General features: G+C 39.7%; 1 protein-coding gene across 1 annotated transcript in view; it reads left to right on the forward strand.

The window, feature by feature from the left end:
• Nucleotides 1-20,155, forward strand: part of mkln1 (muskelin 1, intracellular mediator containing kelch motifs) — a 39,625-nt gene that overhangs the window by 13,381 nt on the left and 6,089 nt on the right. The window contains exons 6-17 of the mRNA XM_041780779.1: nucleotides 1,120-1,312; nucleotides 1,422-1,538; nucleotides 1,732-1,797; nucleotides 4,655-4,767; nucleotides 8,345-8,557; nucleotides 9,021-9,242; nucleotides 9,324-9,453; nucleotides 15,205-15,352; nucleotides 15,870-15,984; nucleotides 18,757-18,896; nucleotides 19,492-19,594; nucleotides 19,987-20,041. Of these exons, the coding sequence (XP_041636713.1) occupies nucleotides 1,120-1,312; nucleotides 1,422-1,538; nucleotides 1,732-1,797; nucleotides 4,655-4,767; nucleotides 8,345-8,557; nucleotides 9,021-9,242; nucleotides 9,324-9,453; nucleotides 15,205-15,352; nucleotides 15,870-15,984; nucleotides 18,757-18,896; nucleotides 19,492-19,594; nucleotides 19,987-20,041 (1,615 nt within the window). The remainder of the gene's footprint in view (nucleotides 1-1,119; nucleotides 1,313-1,421; nucleotides 1,539-1,731; nucleotides 1,798-4,654; nucleotides 4,768-8,344; nucleotides 8,558-9,020; nucleotides 9,243-9,323; nucleotides 9,454-15,204; nucleotides 15,353-15,869; nucleotides 15,985-18,756; nucleotides 18,897-19,491; nucleotides 19,595-19,986; nucleotides 20,042-20,155) is intronic.

The raw sequence follows: 20,155 nt of genomic DNA on the forward strand, positions 1-20,155 counted from the left end.
CATTATCAATAAGCGGCAATGCAGATATTCTAACATTAATTTGTTCCCCATAAACAAATGATATCAAGGGAATATTAACCAAATAATATTTGAATATTGCACATGATGGCTCACGCAGGCGACACAGAGACACACACACAGCTGGAGCGCACACACAAACAGCGCTGACGCTAATCCTCCATGGTCAGAGGAGCTTTAATGCAGGAGGAAAGAGTTTAGGTATTCTGAAACTTTTGCCCTCAACAGACTGAAGCCTGAAGTCTGCAGTCTGCACTACCAACATGTTAACGTGCGTTTCAGTGTAGGTATGTGCGTGAGTGTGGCATTTGTGTGTCATTGTTATGCAGTATGAACAAAGATGAGGACGAGATTAGAGCAGCTGTTGGTGCTGCGTAAAAGACGCATGAACCGTCAAACGGAAGGGGAGGAAAGGGGAGAAGAGTGACAGGGGGACAAGAGATCATGCTGGACAAGTTAAAAACTGAAGATTGTGCAGGAGTCACAAATCACGAGTCCAAGTCGAGTCTTGGGTCTTTTGTGCACGAGTCCAAGTCAAGTCTCAAGTCACTGATGTGTGCGACCTAAGCGTGACTCTAGTCCAAGTCGCAGACTCAAGTCCCCATCTCTGTGGTACATGTTTATACCAGTTTGCATGCATCTAGCTTAAACTATTTTGAAGACCCCTCAAAAATGAAGGATTTTGGCCTCAGTGGGTTCATTTTGTGGCAGACATGTACAAAAGCACTGCAATACGTACAATTTTGACAAAATTGAAGTATCTGGTAATTTTGGTGAGTTTTGGGGCACATAAAGACCTCCAAATTAGCGATTCATTGGCTGGAATCATAAAAAATCAAAGAAGAATTCATTCAGTTTCAGAAGGGTTTTCGCTCCAAGGTCAGTGCTCTGGCCGTAATTTAGTATACAATATGTGAAATATAGTCATTGCAGGTATGGATTGAGTTATGTCGGAATTGTGCAAAGTAGCTGATATAAAGCTGACGTGATGGAGTCAAACACTCAGTCCTTAGTATCTTTGTCCCCTTTACTAAACTACTCTGAACATGTGTGGCTGACGCTTTTGTGTTGTCTTTGTGGACTTGATTGGATCTGTTACAGTACAGAGAACAGGAAGCTATCCGCCTTTGCCTCAAGCACTTCAGACAGCATAACTACACAGAGGCCTTTGAGTCGCTGCAGAAGAAGACTCGGATAGCACTGGAGCACCCGATGCTAACACACCTACACGACAGGCTGGTGCTGCAAGGAGACTTTGACGCCTGCGAGGAGCTCATAGACAAAGCTGTCAGAGGTATTGTACTGAGATCTTTCTTTTTTTTGACTTCTGAATGATACTCCTGCTTGTTTCTGCTTTATTCATGTGGTTTACTACATATTTGATGCTTTTCTCTCCTTGCCAGACGGTTTGTTTAACCAGTACATCAGCCAGCAGGAGTACAAGCCGAGGTGGAGTCAGATCATCCCCAAATGTAACAAAGGTACAAGCGCCCAAGAAATCAACCGAGACGACATGAACAGTGAGAGCATCTATCCTCCATCCGTCACTCAAACATGGCTCTGTCAGCTTTGTGGCCTTGTAGCTAAATCTGTCTCTCCCCTTCCCATCTTCTTTCTGCTCCTCCCTTTCTCCTCTGCGTCATCTGGCCTCTCCTACGCTGGCGCTCCATCCTTGTCCCTTCCTTTCTCTCTTCCTCCTCCTCGTCTTCGCAGGTGATGGCGACGACAACAGGCCCGGGATGAGGGGAGGACATCAAATGGTCATTGACGTTCAGACCGGTGAGACCCACGCAGCCTGTATTATGACTCTGCTGTTTAGTCGACATTGTGACTCATCTCCTCCTACACTGACTCAAAGCTCTGGTACCGTTTAATCAAATTAACCCTCCCTGCTCGTCCGCTCCACCTCCTCCCAAAGATAACAGTCCTGAGGGCTTTTCTCCTTGAAGAGGGCATAAATCATGTATTTTGTTTTGACGTGGACACACAACATTTTTTCTAACATTATCCAGTGAAAGTGTTGTACTTCCCCGTGGCTATCTGAAACAAAAAAGCCTTTATTGTGTTTGAGAATGATGTTGTGTTGAGTGGAGTGAAGGCCGTGCATCCCTCTGCTGCGTGTTTCTCAGGCCACACACTCTGCTGAGCTTTCTGAGCAGCAGTCGATTGTAGAGGTTGATACGTGGAGTCCTAAATGATTTCTTTGTCTCTAGTCTTGTTCCATCATGATTTCATATGGCTTCCTCTAATTATTTCAATTTTGATTGCTATCAGCGGTCAGCCAAAAGAATCAAATTATTTCTCAATACAAGGCATGACTTTGGAGATCTAGAAGTTCAGGCTTTTTGGAATAATTCCTTTGTCATCAGTGCTGACTTGTCTCAGTTTAACACCTACAAGCCAACAACCGCTATTGCGTAAGGATTTGATGTTATTGGTTTCCCTTTTTTTGTGTAATTGCCAGAAAAGTTCTTAATCTACAACACGATTGCAAAAATAACTACTCCCTTAAAGTCTGGTTTACAAGCTGCTCTTTAAATACCTATTTTTTCATCTAAAACGTTGGCTGTCGTGTCTATTCCAGGACAACTTACAGTGCCTTTAAAAAGTTTTGACTTTTTTCACACACAAAAAAAACTCTTAATTGTAAAAGTAAACAGATTTCTTCAAAGTTATGTCTGTTAAACAAAATATGTGATGTACAATAAGTGATAACATAAATATTCACCCCCTTTATAGTGACTAACCAAATTTAACAGAGGTCCAATAAGTTGGTGCTAGTAGTCTCACACTTAGTGAAATGAGGATCACCTGAGTTCAGTGGATGTGCCTCCAGTGATTGCAGTATAAAAACACCTGTGCCTGGAAGGTCCAGTCACTGGTAAATCAGTATTGCTGGCTACCGTTACTCCATGAAGACAAAGTAACACTCCAAGCACCTCAGAGAAAATGTTATTGACAAGTATAAGTCAGGGGATGGATTCAAGAACATTTCCAAGGGTCTGAACATCCACTGGAGTTCAGTTAATCAATCATCAAGAAATGGAAGGAATATGGCACATGTGTAAATGTGCCTAGATTAGGACGTCCTCACAAGTGAGTGACCGTGCAGGAAGGAGACTAGTGGGAGAGGCCACCAAGACACCTATGGAGTTGCAAGCATCAGCAGCTAAGATGAAAAAGACTTATAGAAGTGTTGCACAGGTTCTTCACCAGTCAAAGCTTTATGGGAGAGTGGCAAAGAGAAAGCCACTGTTGAGGAAATCTCATATCAAATCTGGACTAGAGTTCACCAAATGGCATGTGGGAGACTCCATGGACAAGTGGTAGAAAGTTCTGTGTTCTGATCAAAAAGGACGCTGGTTTGGGAGATGATTTATTTTCAAGCTTTTATTAATTTCATTTACATTACTTTGTAGAAATCTGTTTTCACGTTGACTTTAAAATGTTGTTTTTGTACAGTTTTGTCCAAAAAAATTTAAATTGGGATTATGTTAGGATTTTAGCTAAAGAATCGTTGCACATCTCCATATTTTTACTTCTAAAATGTTGAAATATTTGTTTGTGTTTTTTTTGATCCAGATCTCTTTTTTACGGCTCTCTTAATTTCTTGTTCCACTCCATCATATAAAATTTCACAACACTCCTGGCCTGCTACAGTCTTTTAATCCAGATTTACGTCTGATCCAACAGTAGAACCACATGTTTGCGTCATTGTGAGATTTTGTAGAGCATGGTCTACATTTCAAAATTTAAGCGCATATTCAAAATATGGAAGAAATCACACTGAGAGCCAGTAACAGTTGTGTTTGTTGCACTTCTGAGTAATTTAAAGTGCAAAAAATTACAGCTTTTACTGATCCTCAGCACAAAAAAAGCCTATTGTTGCTCTTCACCAGTGACTCACTCATTTTCTGGCCTGTATTCTTGTTTTTGGAATAGTAGCAGTAATGGCACAACTTTTTCCTCCTACACAACACTCTGATACAATCACAACTTCCCACAGCTCCCATCTGCCAGGGCTTGAGCAGCCTGTGTTTGACCCCAGGCCATGATTTGGCAGCCTGCTTCTTGAACCAGTACAGGGCATGGAGGGATTATTTCTGATGTTGACGCTTTCTTATTGGTAGAAATATCAGGACACAAGCAACAAATACAGAAAATCAGGAATTTCTGATTTGATGTGATCTTAAACAAATATAATGACTGGTAACAAGAGGTTAAAAAACAGGCAACTGAAAGAAAAACAAGCCCCTGTCAACGGAAGAGATCATTTTTACCACTGCCTTTAAATGTTGAGTCTTTAGGACTTTATTCAGTGCTTGCAGTTAATTTTTTGTGTTAAACCCATATGTGAGTTTGTTACAATGTTTGCAAGTGAATAAAAAGTGCTACATGGCAGACCAGGTCCGACCATGTGAATCCCCTCTCTGTTAAGTTGTTTGAAAAAGGTTGTCCATCCATCTCATCCTTAAAAATGTGTAGATGTTTAATGAAATGGTTAAAGTAGTCCAACACATGATTTTTTTTACCAGCTCTTTTCAAAGCAAAATGTGCATGCAAAGAAGATGATAAATGTTGTGTTGCTGCTTCAGTCTGCTGCCCAGTCTTGCTGAGTGTTGTTTGTGTTTTTCAGAGACTGTATACCTGTTCGGGGGCTGGGATGGCACGCAGGACCTGGCTGATTTCTGGGCTTACAGCGTTCAAGAAAACCAGTGGGCCTGCATCTCCAGAGACACAGAGAAAGAGGTGAGCGAGTCAGGAAACATAAAGTCGAATCAGATTTTTTTTTTTTTTTGCATAAAGCAGAAGTGAAAATTGGCGGTATCGCTTCGTCTTGAAGACTTCAGACCTCACTTATCTTCCAGTAAACTCTGCATTGAATAGCATTGATGTTTCTCAGCAAGAAATTGGAAATGAAGTTGTTTAACAGACATTTTCTACTTTTGATTAGGGATAACTGAGGCCCAGAAAAAAAAAACAGCAAAAGATCTATGCAAGTTTTGAGGTAACGGGATTGGGTATTGGTGCCAATACCAAACCTAAGTATTCATACTTGAACTTATTAAACACTTGGTATGATTTTAAATCATGATGTTTGCCTCTCATTATGTGAGTATGTAGACAAAGTTGAAGACATGTCGGCAGTTTGGTGATATTTTAACATAAATGAGGAGGACAAAAGAAGAGGAGAATGAAAACTGTGCAAGGAGTATAGCTAAGAGGAAAGATGAAGAACAGTATCGGTATTATTGAGCACCCAAATTGAAGTACTTGTACTTGATCTGGGAGAATGTGGTACTGGTGCATCCCTACGACTAATAAATGTTTGTTTTGTGCGTCGTATTACGACATGATGACGTATCCGTGCCCAGGGCCTTTTGGGCTTGGAGCAGGGTGAGTGTAGGCCAGCAGTAAGGGTCGACTGGCCTTAATGTGAGTGCATCATAATCTGAGTTTTGCAGAAGTGCCAACCACGTCTCAGTCATAAATAGGGTCGCCCAAGACTATTTGTTAAGTTACAAATAGGGGTGGGAGACTGTGACGCTGGCAGGATGACAAGCCAATGTGCACACAATAACCATTCCGGTAATGACACCTGAGATAGTGCAAGAAAGACATTTTTATCAGCTACACAAAACTTACTCAGAACTACTACCTACTACAAGCCAGATGAGGAGACAGAATGATAAAGTTCAACTGCATTCCTACCTAAAAGATCATTGCAGAATAATATTGTCTGTAACTATTAGAACAACAGAATTAGATCTACCTCTGCCAATCTTTCTGTGATACATATTCATGTAGTGAAGAAGTGTAGTGAGGCGGTGCTGGCCGAGGTGTCTCTGTCCCTCACCTGCATGACACTCAAGATGCCGTCTCAAGAGCTGGCCAAAAAAGTTTGCAAACTCTGTGCTGGTTGTGCACGTAACTGCTCCTTGCACCCTGACTGTATAGAGCAGTGTTACTCATTTCTGCTCAACCAAAGAGCCAAATTGGTGAAAAATATCTTTGCAAGGGCTTCAATCTAAGTGGTGAAAAATAGGAAAAATGGGTTGAAGTGGCAGTAAAATTAAGTTAAAGGTGGCAAAACTGGTCTAAAAGCGGCAAAAATTGGTGAAAAGGGGCAAAAATGGGGAGAAAAAGCATGAAGTGGCAAAAATGGGTGAGAAGTAACAAAAAAATGAGCTACATTTGGCAAAAATGGTCAAAAAGTGGCAAAAACTTGGCACAAAATGGGTGAAAAGTGACTAGAATGGGCAAAAAGCAGCCAGCAGTGGCAAAATGTCAAATAAAAGTAGCATTTAATGGCAAAAGGCAGGTTAAGTGATCAAAAAGTGGCAAAAAATGGCTACATAGGGGAAAAAAACTGCAGTTATCAACAATCATGATGAAAGTGTCAAAAATGGACAAAATCTGGATAAAGGCGGTAAAAATGGGTTAAAGTGGCAAAAATGATAAGTCAAAGGTAGCAAAATGGTCAAAAAGTGGTTAAAATGGATGAAAACGGGAAAAAGTGAGGAAAAATGGGCAGAAAGTGGAAAAGTGAAAATTAACAAAAAGTGAGTTACAGGTGGCAAAAAAGGTAAAAAATTGGCAAAAATGTGGCAAATAATAAGTGAAAAGTGAGTCAAATGGGCAAAAATCAGCAAAAAGATGACAAAAATGGGCAAAAAATCTGCAATGAGTGGTAAATTTGTCAAAAAAGTAGCATGTAATGGCAGAAGCAAAAACTATCCAAATAGGGGCAAAAAAAATGCAAATAGCAAAAAGCAGGATGAAAATGTCAAAAATGGGCAAAAACTGGAAAAAGCTGACAAACGAAGTGGCAAAAATAGGCTTAAAGCAGTAAAATGGATTAAAAATAGTAAATTAAGAAAAAAAGTGGCAAAAAATTACAAGTAAGGGCTTTGGGAATATACAGACAAAAAATAAAGGTTGACAATTAAAACTGATGATTGAAGCCAACTCTGTAAGTGTGGGGAACAAACTAAAGTGACTTACTATGGATAATTTCTGAGGTCAAAGTTTCCCTTTTTTAAAAGGAATCCTGCATGATGAGACAAGTTCATCTTGTTCGATAGATATTTGTATCTCTCATATACATGGTGAACTAAAAAACTCACAAGATATCTGCGTTTTGAGTCATTTGAGTTTAAAAATTCACCAGGAGACTGCCATGTTTTGGTAAAGGTAAACACAACACGAAAGGACTTCCGGTTTGCGCCTTTCAAAGTAAAAGTCCACTTTAACATTTCTTTGGAGAAACTCTGTTCGTATGTACATAATAGTTTTAAAAAGCTCCTGGCACGCTTCCACTATACACTGAATCCAGTCACTTGTAGGAGGTTTATTGAGGTAAAACTTAGGAGTAATGACAGAGCTTTGACAGCAGGGAGACAAAACCAACACACAGCAAAGTCATGGCAGAAACAGCTGCAAGCAGAATAAGCGTAAAAAATGGTTACTGCTTAGCAACGGAGAGGAGCGCTGCGGAACCGTGACGTCACACTCCGTGACGCGGATCAAAACATGGCGGCCTCCTGGTGAGTTTATGAGCTGAAATGTACTCAAAATGCAGATACGCGGGATATTTAGTGAGTTTTTCAGTTTAATATACATTTGAGACCGAAAAATATCTATCCAACAAGATGAACTTGTCTGATCATGCAGGGTCCCTTTTAAGGTCTTCTGGGGGAAAAATATTTCAAATTAAAACAATTAAAGAGCCACTTGTGGCTCAAGAGCCACGTGTTGAGTATCACTGGTTTAAAGAAAATAAAGCAGTTCCATATAAGCCTGGCTTTGGCAGATTGCTGATACATTCTATGTTTCTCGCCCTATCACACACCCCTAGTTACAAAACTTCAGTATACTGATGTACAAGATGATGATGCATCTAAATAGTAATGACACTCTCTGAAACTTTAAATAAATTCAAAATGTGGTTTAAAAACAGAAGAAAGCAATCTAGTTAAATAGAGCAATAAGATCCTGGCACACATTATGTTGTGATGTGCAAATGAGCACTGGACAGCAGCAGCACCATATGCAAATAAGAACTATATGCAGACAAACAGAACAGTCCCCAGCTGTCAGATACAGTTGGCAGCCCAAAACAGGCTTTGATGGCTCCAAATTATTCCCCACAGGCTGTTATTAATGATCACAGTATGTGTTTTAGAAGTGCCCTATATCATTTTTCCTACTAATAAAAAATTTAACAGAAATAGAAGCAACAACAAAACATATTCCTGTTTGATTTTGTCCATCATGTTGCCAGTAAATATCAAAGATTCACGTCTGTCTTCTGTGTGTTCATCAGAGCGGTCCGAGCGCTCGCTCCTGCCACAAGATGTGCATCGACTCTCAGCGGCGGCAGATCTACACACTCGGTCGATACCTGGACTCCAGCGTCCGGAACAGCAAGTCTCTAAAGAGCGATTTCTACCGCTACGACATCGACGCCAACACCTGGACGCTACTCAGCGAGGACACGTCAGCTGATGGAGGGCCGAAATTGGTGTTTGATCATCAGGTAGCTGCAGCCTGTTTGTTTGAACTAACTGCAACCAGCTGAGTATTTTACTGGGATTTTTAACATTACTGGGTCAGTTATCACAATCTGGTCCTAGTCAAAGCTTGAACTCTTGTTTTTACCCTCAATGATCTAAAATAAATGAAATAGAGTAAATCAAAGTAGGAGTACCACTTTTTAAACCTGTTATGTTAGCTTAACAGTTGGCTGCAACCAGTAAACTGTAAAAGTTGGTAAGACATGCAGTTAAGGTGATCAGAATATATTTTTTTGACTCAATCAATGACAAAAAGACAAAGATTAACGCAAACATGTCTAATAGGACCTGGCCTCTTTCATCCTTAAAAAGAATTGATTTGAATCAGAAACCTTTCCTGTTTTATCTTCCTGTAACCCTCTTTTTGAACTCTCACACTTCCTTTTTCCTCTCCTCCCTCTGTTGTTCTTTTTCCTTTTCCTGCAGATGTGCATGGACTCAGAGAAGCACATGATCTACACGTTTGGCGGCCGCATCCTGACGTGTAACGGCAGCGTAGAGGAGAGTCGGACGTCGGAGCCTCAGTTCAGCGGCCTGTACGCCTTCCACTGCCAGGCGGGGACGTGGAGCCTCCTACGGGAAGACTCGTGTAACGCCGGGCCAGAGGACGTCCAGTCACGTATCGGACACTGCATGCTCTTCCACACTGTATGTAACACATCTGCTGTTAATCTTGTCCTCACATTTAACTTAAGAGCTTGGATGTTGATGATTATGTCTGTTTTTCAGAGAAATCGCTGTCTGTATGTGTTTGGAGGCCAGAGGTCAAAGACGTACCTAAATGACTTCTTCAGCTATGATGTGGACGGAGACCATGTAGAGATCATATCTGACGGCACAAAGAAGGACTCAGGCATGGGTAAGATTTATCTCTAAGGCAGGCCTTTTATGTACTTATATGTACTCAAGTCAGTGAGTCAAATGTGCACAGAAATGAACAGTGCCTATATAAAAAGTCTTCACTTCCTTGGATGTTTTACTTTTTTTTGATTTAGTGAATCAATAGTGGTGCCCAGTATTTGTTTCCTCACACTCAACCATACTGTCTGAATTGAACCAGTACATTGGGAATGTTTTGGTAGTGATGTGTATTTGTGTAATCTTTAGTATGCTTTTTTGAAGGACTCATTCTATTACAGCTCTCATTTCCTATGAAATAGATGGATTTTATTCGAATTTGTGGACATTTTGTATTACTTTGGATTATCAATATAATAGAGATTGTATGGCCATGCTCTTAATTTCACAGTTTAACTCAAAGGATACAAATAGTGATCTTTTACAACTTGATCCCTGCTGAATTCTGGCCTGCAGCATTTTTATCAGGCATTGAAACGCAAGTATGGTTATGTAAAGTCAATGAGGAACATGATTTCCTGAAAACTGAAGCCTCATTTCTCTGTGAATACCAGAAAGAAGGATCTTGCTTAAATTTTGTTTTGTTTGTTTTAGATGAAAACAGGCTTTTAAAAGAACTAGGGTGCAGGAAGAGCTGGTTTTTCAAAGACCCAAAACACTGGACAAGATGATTTTGTAACCTTTAAAAATGACGGATCTTTTGATTTGTAAAGCCAAATTATTGTTTCTTTAATCCGAAACCTTTTCATCTGTATGAAAGCAGCATTACCATCAAGTTGATCGAGTTCCAGTTCAATTTAAAAAAAAAAAAAAAAAAAAAAAAAAAAAACAGACAAACCCCAGTCCTTGGTCTTCTCGGCTGACAATTCAGTGAGCTCTTCTGTCATTTGCCACCACCTGATGCTGAGTGTTTTTGTAGCGTAGCCTCGAGGATGTTGTTTAACTTAACCCTGAGGCTCAATCAGACAATATAAACAGCCTGCGAATACGCCAGACACCTCTCTAATGAGTTCTTAGTGTTTGTTGACTTCTCTGCCCCTGTTAGAGAAGATGTGACAGATCCTTTTCTTTAAACGCTCCAGCAGCAAACACACTTCCTTCTCTGACACGCAGATTGACTGACTGCCTCGACACGGTTTATATAAACTTCTGTCTGCCGAGCGTTCACCAGAACCAGGCGGCGAGCGAGAATCTGGACAGAGTGATAAAATTGGAAGACAGAAACTGAAAGATTGAAATGGAGTGAAACAGAGCAGGAAAGAAAGAACAGAGTGTGTTTTTGGCAGGAAGGAAGCAGGAAGCCCAAACTGTTCTCTGTCTCATAACCAGAGCCACATGTCGACGAGTGCAGCGGCTCAGATCTGCAGCGGCTTCTCATCATGTTAGACCTCATGTTCTGACCTTTAGCACCAGACTCTTTGACATCTGTCACACACTCTGCTGTCTCTCTGTCCATCAAAGCTTGAGTCAGGGATCAGTTAGTGGAAACCAGCATTATCGCTTTAGTGATGATGTTTCTGTTCAGTAGAGTTTAAGTGAAGCATTTAAAATCTAATCTGCAAATAAGAACCAGTCACAGTGTAGTAGTAGTAGTGGAAAAAGCTTTTTGTTTCATCTTTATGAGAATGAGAGAAAGATGCTTTTAATAACCAGGCCTGCTGTAGCTGTTCTTGTATTCATGTTATTATTTAGGCTTTTCAGCCTTTATTATTATTATTTTTTGCCAAAGACGGTCAAATTCCCATGACATGGAATGTGCTTGAACCACAAAACTTGCCAGAATTACTCTGAATTGTTTGATTTACTTATCCAAGAAGTATCAACCCAACAGCCAGATAGTGGTTCTGTTATTAAGGAAAGAAAAGGCATTTTTTTTAAAGGCCACGCCCCTCATACCCTTTGCTAAGTTAACTTGATGTCTGACACACAAGTGGAGCTCCATGTGCGCTTCAAAAATGCTTCTTGGACTGTTAAAACCCACCGTGATGGATGCACAAGTCACATTTTTGACATGATTAGTACTGAATTTGCTGTGGATACTTGTTGGTCAAAGCTTCTTAAAAGTTGCGCAAGGCTTTTTAATATCATGTTTGTCTTTTCTGTTGTTTTAAGATACTGATCAATTGATAAGGGCAACAATCTAGGTACTTTGCCCTCCAAATCCTGGCCCGCCCCTATCTGGGTAAAAACATAACTTCAGAAATGAATGGCGGTAAACGGGAAAGACCGGACCTTAGGCGATTTAAAGGCTGAGAATACCAAAAACTGCGTATAGTGTTGGTTCAGGCAGGCCACGGAGTTGAGCGCTACCATATATTTGAAATTTGCTGATCTTACACAAGTCCTCATCAGCTGATGGCCAGCTGGTTAGCTCTAAGCACACTATTGGCTAATCCCATTCAAGCTACCATATTTAAACTGCTCTAGCCTGGCTATGCTTCGCTGTTTCCTCTGTAAGCTGCTTTTTGCAACCCTCCTCCACCCCAGCTCCTCCTCTATGCTATATCTGATTAAATCAATATAATTTTGTTTTCACTGATGCCCGCTCTGCTCTGGGCTTATCGTTGCTTCTCTCCCTGCTTTAGGCTTTCCTTATAGGCACAGGAAGAGCAGAAATGTGTGCTGTTTCTGGTTTATGCTTTCCACATAGGCTCCTACAAGTGCAAGGGGATCCCAGAAGAGCGCGGCCATCAAATATAAATAACAGCAACAATTAAACTAATCAAGACTGTGATGTAAGGCTGAGCAGCTATGTAATCGTGTAAGAGCAATAAAATTATTCTAATCCATTAATGATTTTTTTAATTATCTTGTAGCTCTATGCAGACTTTGACTGGGAATAAGATTACTCAGTCATTTTAATCCTGACCCACAGGGGGCACCAAAAATGTGTACCATAACATCAGGGGGATGGAACTCCCCTAAATCAACGTTCATGCTCTGGGGCAAGCTTTAATCACCGTCTGAAGTAAAGGCTTGATTGGTTGAAGACGGTGAAGCCTATCTCATGTTTGTTCATGACTCAAAATGACTTTACTCAATCCTGATGAAAAAGCACTCGAGGCGTTCAGAACTGTCTTTCTAACATGCAATCTACATTTTGTTCAAATCAAATAAACAGAGGAAAAATGGCACAACTTAGAGTGGTTTATTCTTGAAATGCAGGCTTTGTGATGACATGAAGGATTGATTATTTTTACTCTTTCTTTAAACAGAATTAAATGCTTTTTTAGTGATGCCTTTTAACTCAGTAAATTATGAAAAACACTTGTTGCTCTTATTGACTTAAAGAGCTGAAACCCACAAATTCAAATTTTTAAAGAGAGAAAATCTGCTTTGATATCTGCCAACAGAAACTTTATTGTTCTTGATTATACAGCTGAAAATCCTTGAACAAAAGTCTTAATCAGGATCAAAGTTTTAAATTTAGTTTAATGAGATTTAGATTGTTGACATGAGTAATCAAAGAATTATCACTGGCTTGCTCTTAAACACTTTTCAACCAAACTTCTGGCAAGAAAATGTTGTTATTGTTCTGACTCAGAGCATATTTCTGCTAAAAGTCCAGGGCTCTCTGCAAACTGCTTGGGCCATACTTCACAGATTTTTGAGCGGCTTTTTCTATCTGAGGTAGTTTTCAACAAAACAAAGTAAATGTGGACTGAGCTGTAAAACTGAGAGGTTGTCTCTAGTTTTACCTAGAGCTCTGGTCATTTTACTACTACAGTGCCTCTAACCCCCCTTGGATTTATCACCCCACTTGTCTTGCTGGAAAAAAAATCTTCTCTGAAGCCATAGATCTCGTGCAGACTGAAAAAGATTTTCCTCCAGGAATTTATTTTATTCTGCATCATTCATTTCACCTTCTACCTTTATAAGCCTTCCAGGGCCTGCTGCTGAGTAGCACCCCCACAGCATGATGCTGCTACCACCACACTTCATAGTGGGGAGGGTGTCTTTGTGGTGATGTGCAGTATTTGGTGTCCGCCAAACATGTCGTATTGTCTATACTCCTTACAATTCTGCATTTAAAGCAGTGGATAGAGACTATTACTGAGGGTACTGGATGACAGGCTGCCTGTAGGTTATCATTAATTTCATGCTTGTTGTGCTTTCTTCTCTGTTGGGTGAACAAATTAGTCCCAGTTTGCTCAGGTCATAGTAATGCAACACTACTAATGTTGAGTACTTAAGTTTAGACTGCAGAAAATTGAATCAGCTGAACTGTTTATGCAGTATTTATCAGAGCTACATTAAGGTTATGTAATGTAATTCTATGGTTTGAGTCCTGAATGCAGCTTTAACATGCACTGTTTACGTCTAATCTATGTTTAAATGAAGGCCGTTTGTTCCTGAGCCGTAGATTTGCTCTAATTGATAACCAACACAGGGAATTGAACTCCCACCTTTATAATTTTTGGTGCCATGCTTCGCCCACAGCAGGCCTCAGAAGAACAACAGTGTGTCGGCGTTTCCATCACATCGGGCTGAGTTTGCATTCTGCTCACTCAGTCCCTGCAGGGCCTTGTTGCCATGGCAGCATGTTGCTGTGTTATGAAGTATTTTGCTGATTTAAACTTTGCCTTTTTCCTTTTGATTTTCCTTTTGATTTTATTTATCTTTCCTTTTTTAAATAAATAAAAACAGAATGCAATGATTTATAAATCTCATAAACCAGATGTTGAAACTAAGATATTTTATTGTTTTATCAAAAAAATTAGCATATTTTAAGTTTGTTTCCGGCAACACAACTCAAAAAAGTAGGGAAAGGTCAACAAAAAACTGGAAAGTAAGGGTAAACAGCTGGAGGGACATTTTACAACTAATTAGGTTAATTGGCAGCAGGCTAGTATCATGACTGGATACCAAAGGATCTTCTTAGAGATGCTATTAAAAGTTTTGAATTATTTCAGAAACATGTTACTTAAAGTGAAATTGTGAAGACTTTGACTATCCCACCATCAAAAGATTCAGAGAATCTGAAGAAATCTCTGTGCAGGGGACAAAGCCAAAGGTCAACAGTGGTTGCTGGTGATCTTGGGGCCCTCAAGCAGCACTGTTTTAAAACAGACATGTCTAGTCAACACATCCCTCTTCTGGTTTAAATCATACCTCTCTGGCCACACTCAACTGAACTCAGAGCTCTCAAAAACCCACTCTTTTCCCGTCTCTACCGGCGTTCCCCAGTGTTATGTTCTGGGCCCCCTTCTTTTCATTGTCAGCATATTTCCTCTTGGTCATATCTTTCATAAATTCAATATAAACGTCCTCTGTCATCCACAAATGCAGGTTACAGCTGTATCATGTAAAGATGAAGCCACATTTGCACAGGATCCAGAAACACTGCTGTCTTCTTTGGGCCAAAGCTCATGGGTCAGCTCAGTCAATGGACTGAGGCAAAATGGAAAACTGTTCTGTGGTCAAAAGAATCAAAAGTGGCTTCTTTTTTTTTTTTTTTTTTTTTTTTTTTTTTTTAATAATGGACTAAAGAGTAGAGGGGCCATCTAGCTTCATATCAGCACACACTTGAAAAGCCTGTATCTTTAATGTTGGTGCCATTAAATTTAAAATGAGCCAAGTTTCATGAAAATCAATATGTCTGTTTTGACTTTGTTTTTTTTTTCTATTGTGAATAAAAGTACGGGTTTTATTTTTAGTCAGATTATTATAGAAAATGTTTCTTAACTGCTGCATAAATTTTTATTTATGATTCACCTAATTGATTAATAATTTTATTTTTTTCCCTCCGTAGTACCGATGACAGGCTTCACACAAAGAGCCACCATCGACCCTGAGCTCAACGAGATCCACGTTCTGTCAGGCCTAAGCAAGGACAAGGACAAGCGAGAAGAGAATGTCCGAAACTCCTTCTGGATCTACGACATCGCCCGTAACAACTGGTAAGATAAAAACCAACAAAGAAACAGGCCACAGCACAAGAAGAAAGCATACATGAGCAGGAAATTATAGCACACTGCAGCCCAGATCTAAACCACAACAAATAAAACACACACTCACTTCTCAACGTTTGTCACATTTGAAGGCATTTCCTGACCTCTCAGCCCTCCACTAGAGAACAGCATGTACCCAGCGTGTCTCTGTGAATGTGCGTTGCATTGCATGTGTACACATGTCATGTTTAGATGAGTGATTGTGAGAGAACAAGCTGCAGCCTTCACTGTTCCGGTACATTGACTCCAGTAGCTGTTCTTGTACTCAGTGTCCAGTGAAATCAGTCAGCGAGACACTTGCAGCGTTATGATGACGTGTGCTCGTTCTTCTCTGCTAGCCCTGCGTGTAAATGTGTCTGTGTGCATGCAAAGCAGCCTGAATTTGTTGAGCAGCTTTTCCTCGAAGGCTGCAGTACGTGTTTGATGTTCTTTGTTCACTCTTCCTCTTTCTGTCCCTGCTGCTCAGGTCGTGCGTGTACAAGAACGACCAGGCGGTGAAAGAAAACCCAAGTAAAGCTCTGCAGGAGGAGGAGCCCTGTCCACGCTTTGCACACCAGCTGGTCTACGATGAGATGCACAAGGTAACACGCCCTCACTCACACAGATTTCATGACAAACAAATAGTAACACTTCAGAAACACTTCAAAGATGAGCTACAGCTCAGCTTTTGTCGGGTTTTAATTCATGCTGCATCGAGTTAGCACTCCCACATCTGGCTCTTCTTCATCACTGTTGGCGTCTCTTACATCAACACTTAACAAAAGCTTTTTTTTCCTTCCTTAGTTCTGCAGAAACATCAAAAGACAGAGGCAAATTCAACTTAGACTTCAAATGACTAATTGGTAAAAACTCAAACTTCAGTAAAATAATAATCAAGTTGTGACTTAAACTCTTGCATAAGGAATTAAAGAAAGACCAAAAGATTTATCAGTTATAGGAATGACTGCAAGGGAAGCACATAATTATGTGGTTTAATAGTTAGATTGTTAAAATTTCCTCTGTAGTTGGCTGAAGAGTAACCACTCCGTCAAGCTAAATATTAAGGTTCCTTATCAGTTCAGGCCCACAATCCTTGTCGAATAATTTGTCTAAATTGTAATGTAGCTCCCAGCCACTATTAGCTACTGTAGCTGGGTCAATGACATGCTGTATTATTGTGTACGGATCTATTATTTCCTTAAAAAAAAAAAAAAAAAAAGGAATTACTTCATGGCATACATCAATTTGTTCTATGTGACCTGCTTTGTTCAACATATTTTCAGTAAATTTGAATAATTCGATTAATTTGATATTTTTGCATCTCAAACCCTTAAAATGTTATGCTGTGTGACCATCCAAGGAAATGAACAGATTACTCGCACTTCTAATAATGCCATTTGAATTGTGAGAAATTCAAATTGGAATACTTTGGCTTGATTTTATGGTTGGAAACTATGAAATGACCAAATGTTATTAAAATTTGTCATTAAAAGTTAGTAGGATCATCAAAAAGTCCCTGAATTACTTAAATGTCAAGTTCTTAAATGACAGCGCTGTGCAACTAAAATCATGGGAATTTTATTTTGAAATGATAAAAAAAGATTCTAGATAAGTGATTTGAGAGGCTGCAGCCTTTAGTGAGCCAAAGCTACTTTCACTATCAGCTGGTACAACCAGTGAAAAACTGCAAAAAATTAGTTTTACCATAAAAGTCTTGATTGTATTTTAAAAATATACACTCACCTGTCACTTTAGTGGGTACACCTGTTAAATTGCTTGTTAACATGAATAGCTAATCAGCCAGTTACATGGCTGCATGGTCAAGACGACTTGCTAAAGTTCAAACTGAGCATCAGAATGGGGACAAAAGAGGATTTAAGTGACTTTGAACGTGGCATGGTTGTTGGAGCCAGACGGGCTGGTCTGAGTATCTCAGAAACTGCTGATCTACTGGGATTTTCACACACAACCATCTCTAGGGTAAACAGAATGGTCTGAAAAAGAGAAAAGTGGCAGTTGAGTGGATGAAAATGCCTTGTTGATGTCAGAGGAGAATAGACAGACTGGGTCAAGAAAGGAACAGTAACTCAAAATAGTAATAGTAATTCAAATAACCACTTGTTACAACCAAGGTATGCCAAATACCATCTCTGAACGTACAACACATCAAACCTCAACAGATCCAGCAGCAGGAGACCACACTGGCTGCCTTTCTTGTAAGGAAATCGAGGCTACAATTCACATGGGCTCACCAAAATTAAACAAGAGACAATTGGAGAACATCGCCTGGTCTGATGAGTCTCAATATTAGCTGCCACATTCAGATGGTAGGGTCACAGGGGACCTGACAGAACTGACCAGATGCCACCTACTCATGCTGTTTTAGTTAATTAACATTTTTGCTGTTTTTATTCTGTAATAACAGCAACATGAAGCAAGTGTACCCACTTTGCAAAGCATCTCAGTTTGCCTGTCTGGGGCTTTGATTCAAGCCGTTAGCTTCATTGGATCAACTCTGTTTGTACTTAGTCCTGTGCTGCTGCAAATCATATTATAATGGCATAAAAAACTGTTGTGTGTTTTTACTCATGACTCACTTTTTTTTGAGTCCATGATGACTCATAGAAGTTGGGCATTGAACAAGGCCAAAGATGAAGTTATAAACTTTTTAACCTTGTGAAGTCGCTAGAACTCTGTTAACGCTAACCTAAATTCACAATAAACAAGCTTCCTTTAACATAAAAGTCCATAGTTGTTATTTTGTACTAGTGCTTTTTATTGTGAATGCCCACATCAGGAAATGTGGTTGTTGGTAGCAGCTTGACACACCACAGCAGGAGAGAAATGAAACTTAAAACTACAGGTGCAGGCACAAAGAAAAGAGACTTACAAACATTTTTCTTTGATGTCAAAGCCAGACATGAGTTCAGTATGCCACCACAGGCTTGAATATGCATTTAAATGTGTTATCTCTAATTTTGTTATTCCGGGATATAATACTCTAACTGCAAAGAGCAAAAAAACAAAGGAAACAAGCCGTGACATTAATTTCAGGCCATATCACCCAGCTCTAACACAACAAAAGGGACATTAATGGCAGAAACTTGGCAAAGTCTAAAAGGCCAACTCTGCAATTATCCTCAACTGCATGATGTGACATTACCACTGCACAGCTGTTTTGATAAGTCTGTCAAAATAGCTTGCAACAGATAAGTTCCATGTTAGAAGATGACTTGGAAAGCTGCACTAGTAAAGGACTGCAAGTCTGCGACTGTTAAATCCATTCGTGAAGGAAAGTGTTGAAAAAGCAGAGTGCAGATGTCCAACAACAGGTTTTTTATCAATTTAATTGTATGTAATCTGTGTTTTTCTAGGTGCATTACCTGTTTGGTGGTAACCCAGGGAAGTCGTGTTCTCCTAAGATGCGTTTGGACGACTTCTGGTCCCTCAAACTGTGTCGACCTTCAAAGGAGTACCTGCTGCGACACTGCAGATACCTAATCAGGAAATACAGGTCCATGTTAACACCTCTTTCACCTCTGTATGACATCTTCTGTCCTTTAATGATGCGCTGATTTAATACGCTGTCCGCATCAATACAGAGCTTATCATACTGATTGAGTGTTGCTCAGCTGAAACCTGTTTATGTAAAATCATTAGTCATCAGCTTTATACAGATTTGAACTGTTGTATAATATGGTGAGAGCTCTCATTTAAAGCAGGGCTGGTCCATGAATGTGTCCTCTAGAATTTGAGAGTGATTTAAAGTTACATCATCATGTCTTCTTGTCAATTATATAGAGTCAAAATTGAAGCAAGGTTGGATGAATGAAAGCATTATTATAAAAAAGCAGCAGATATTTTGATATTTCATAAATGTGATGACTAATCAGAGAAGACAAGAAAACAAGTCCTTTTAAAATCTTAACAGGAAGTAGCATTTTTGTCCTGAAACACCCTTAATTTAGCATGAAATCTGTTTCATAATGGGAAACCTGACTACTTTGAGTTCATCTTTGCAGTGTGATTGTTGCCATCTAGTGTTTGCCAGCTGTAACTGCACTCTCACAGTGTGCATTTTTGTAAATAAAAGTGTTTTGGTTTTGCAGATTTGAAGAGAAAGCTCAGTCGGAGCCTCTGAGTGCACTAAAATACCTGCAGAACGACCTCTCACTGACGGTGGACCACACAGATCCCGATGAGACCAAAGAGGTACTGCACATATCTGTAGAGTAGACCTTTCTTTTTACCCTTTTTGTTAGTCTTTTTTAATTCAGAGGAAAGAAAACAAGATTAAAAATGAGAAATATAATGTAAAAAGGTGGAGAAGTTTATAAACTAGATGGAAAAAGATTGGAAAAAACATTAGATAAAAAGAAAAAATAAGGAGGTATGGTGTTGAGGAATAATTTTAAACTGGGATATATGAGTGGTATATTGAGTCAAGGAAAATTCAAGATTTGTGTTAATCATGCAGAACCTTGGGTTGTTATTTCTAGCATCCATCGTTCCACTTTCAGCTGTATTTCTCCCCATTTTACATTTCTAAGTTGATGAAGATCTGACATTTTAGTGCATTCTTTATGACGGTTGTTGTGCTTCAGTTCCAGCTTCTGCCCTCGGCTCTCTTCAAGTCCAGCTCCGACTTCATCCCTCTGGGTAAGAAGATCCATTCTTCAGCTAAACACCCATTTAACATCCAGATATGCCTTTGAAATTTCTCTAATGCTGTCATTAGAGCAAAATCCTCTCTACTTCAGATAACTTTGACAT

Source organism: Cheilinus undulatus, linkage group 23 (assembly GCF_018320785.1).
Source record: "Cheilinus undulatus linkage group 23, ASM1832078v1, whole genome shotgun sequence".
Lineage (NCBI taxonomy): Eukaryota > Metazoa > Chordata > Actinopteri > Labriformes > Labridae > Cheilinus > Cheilinus undulatus.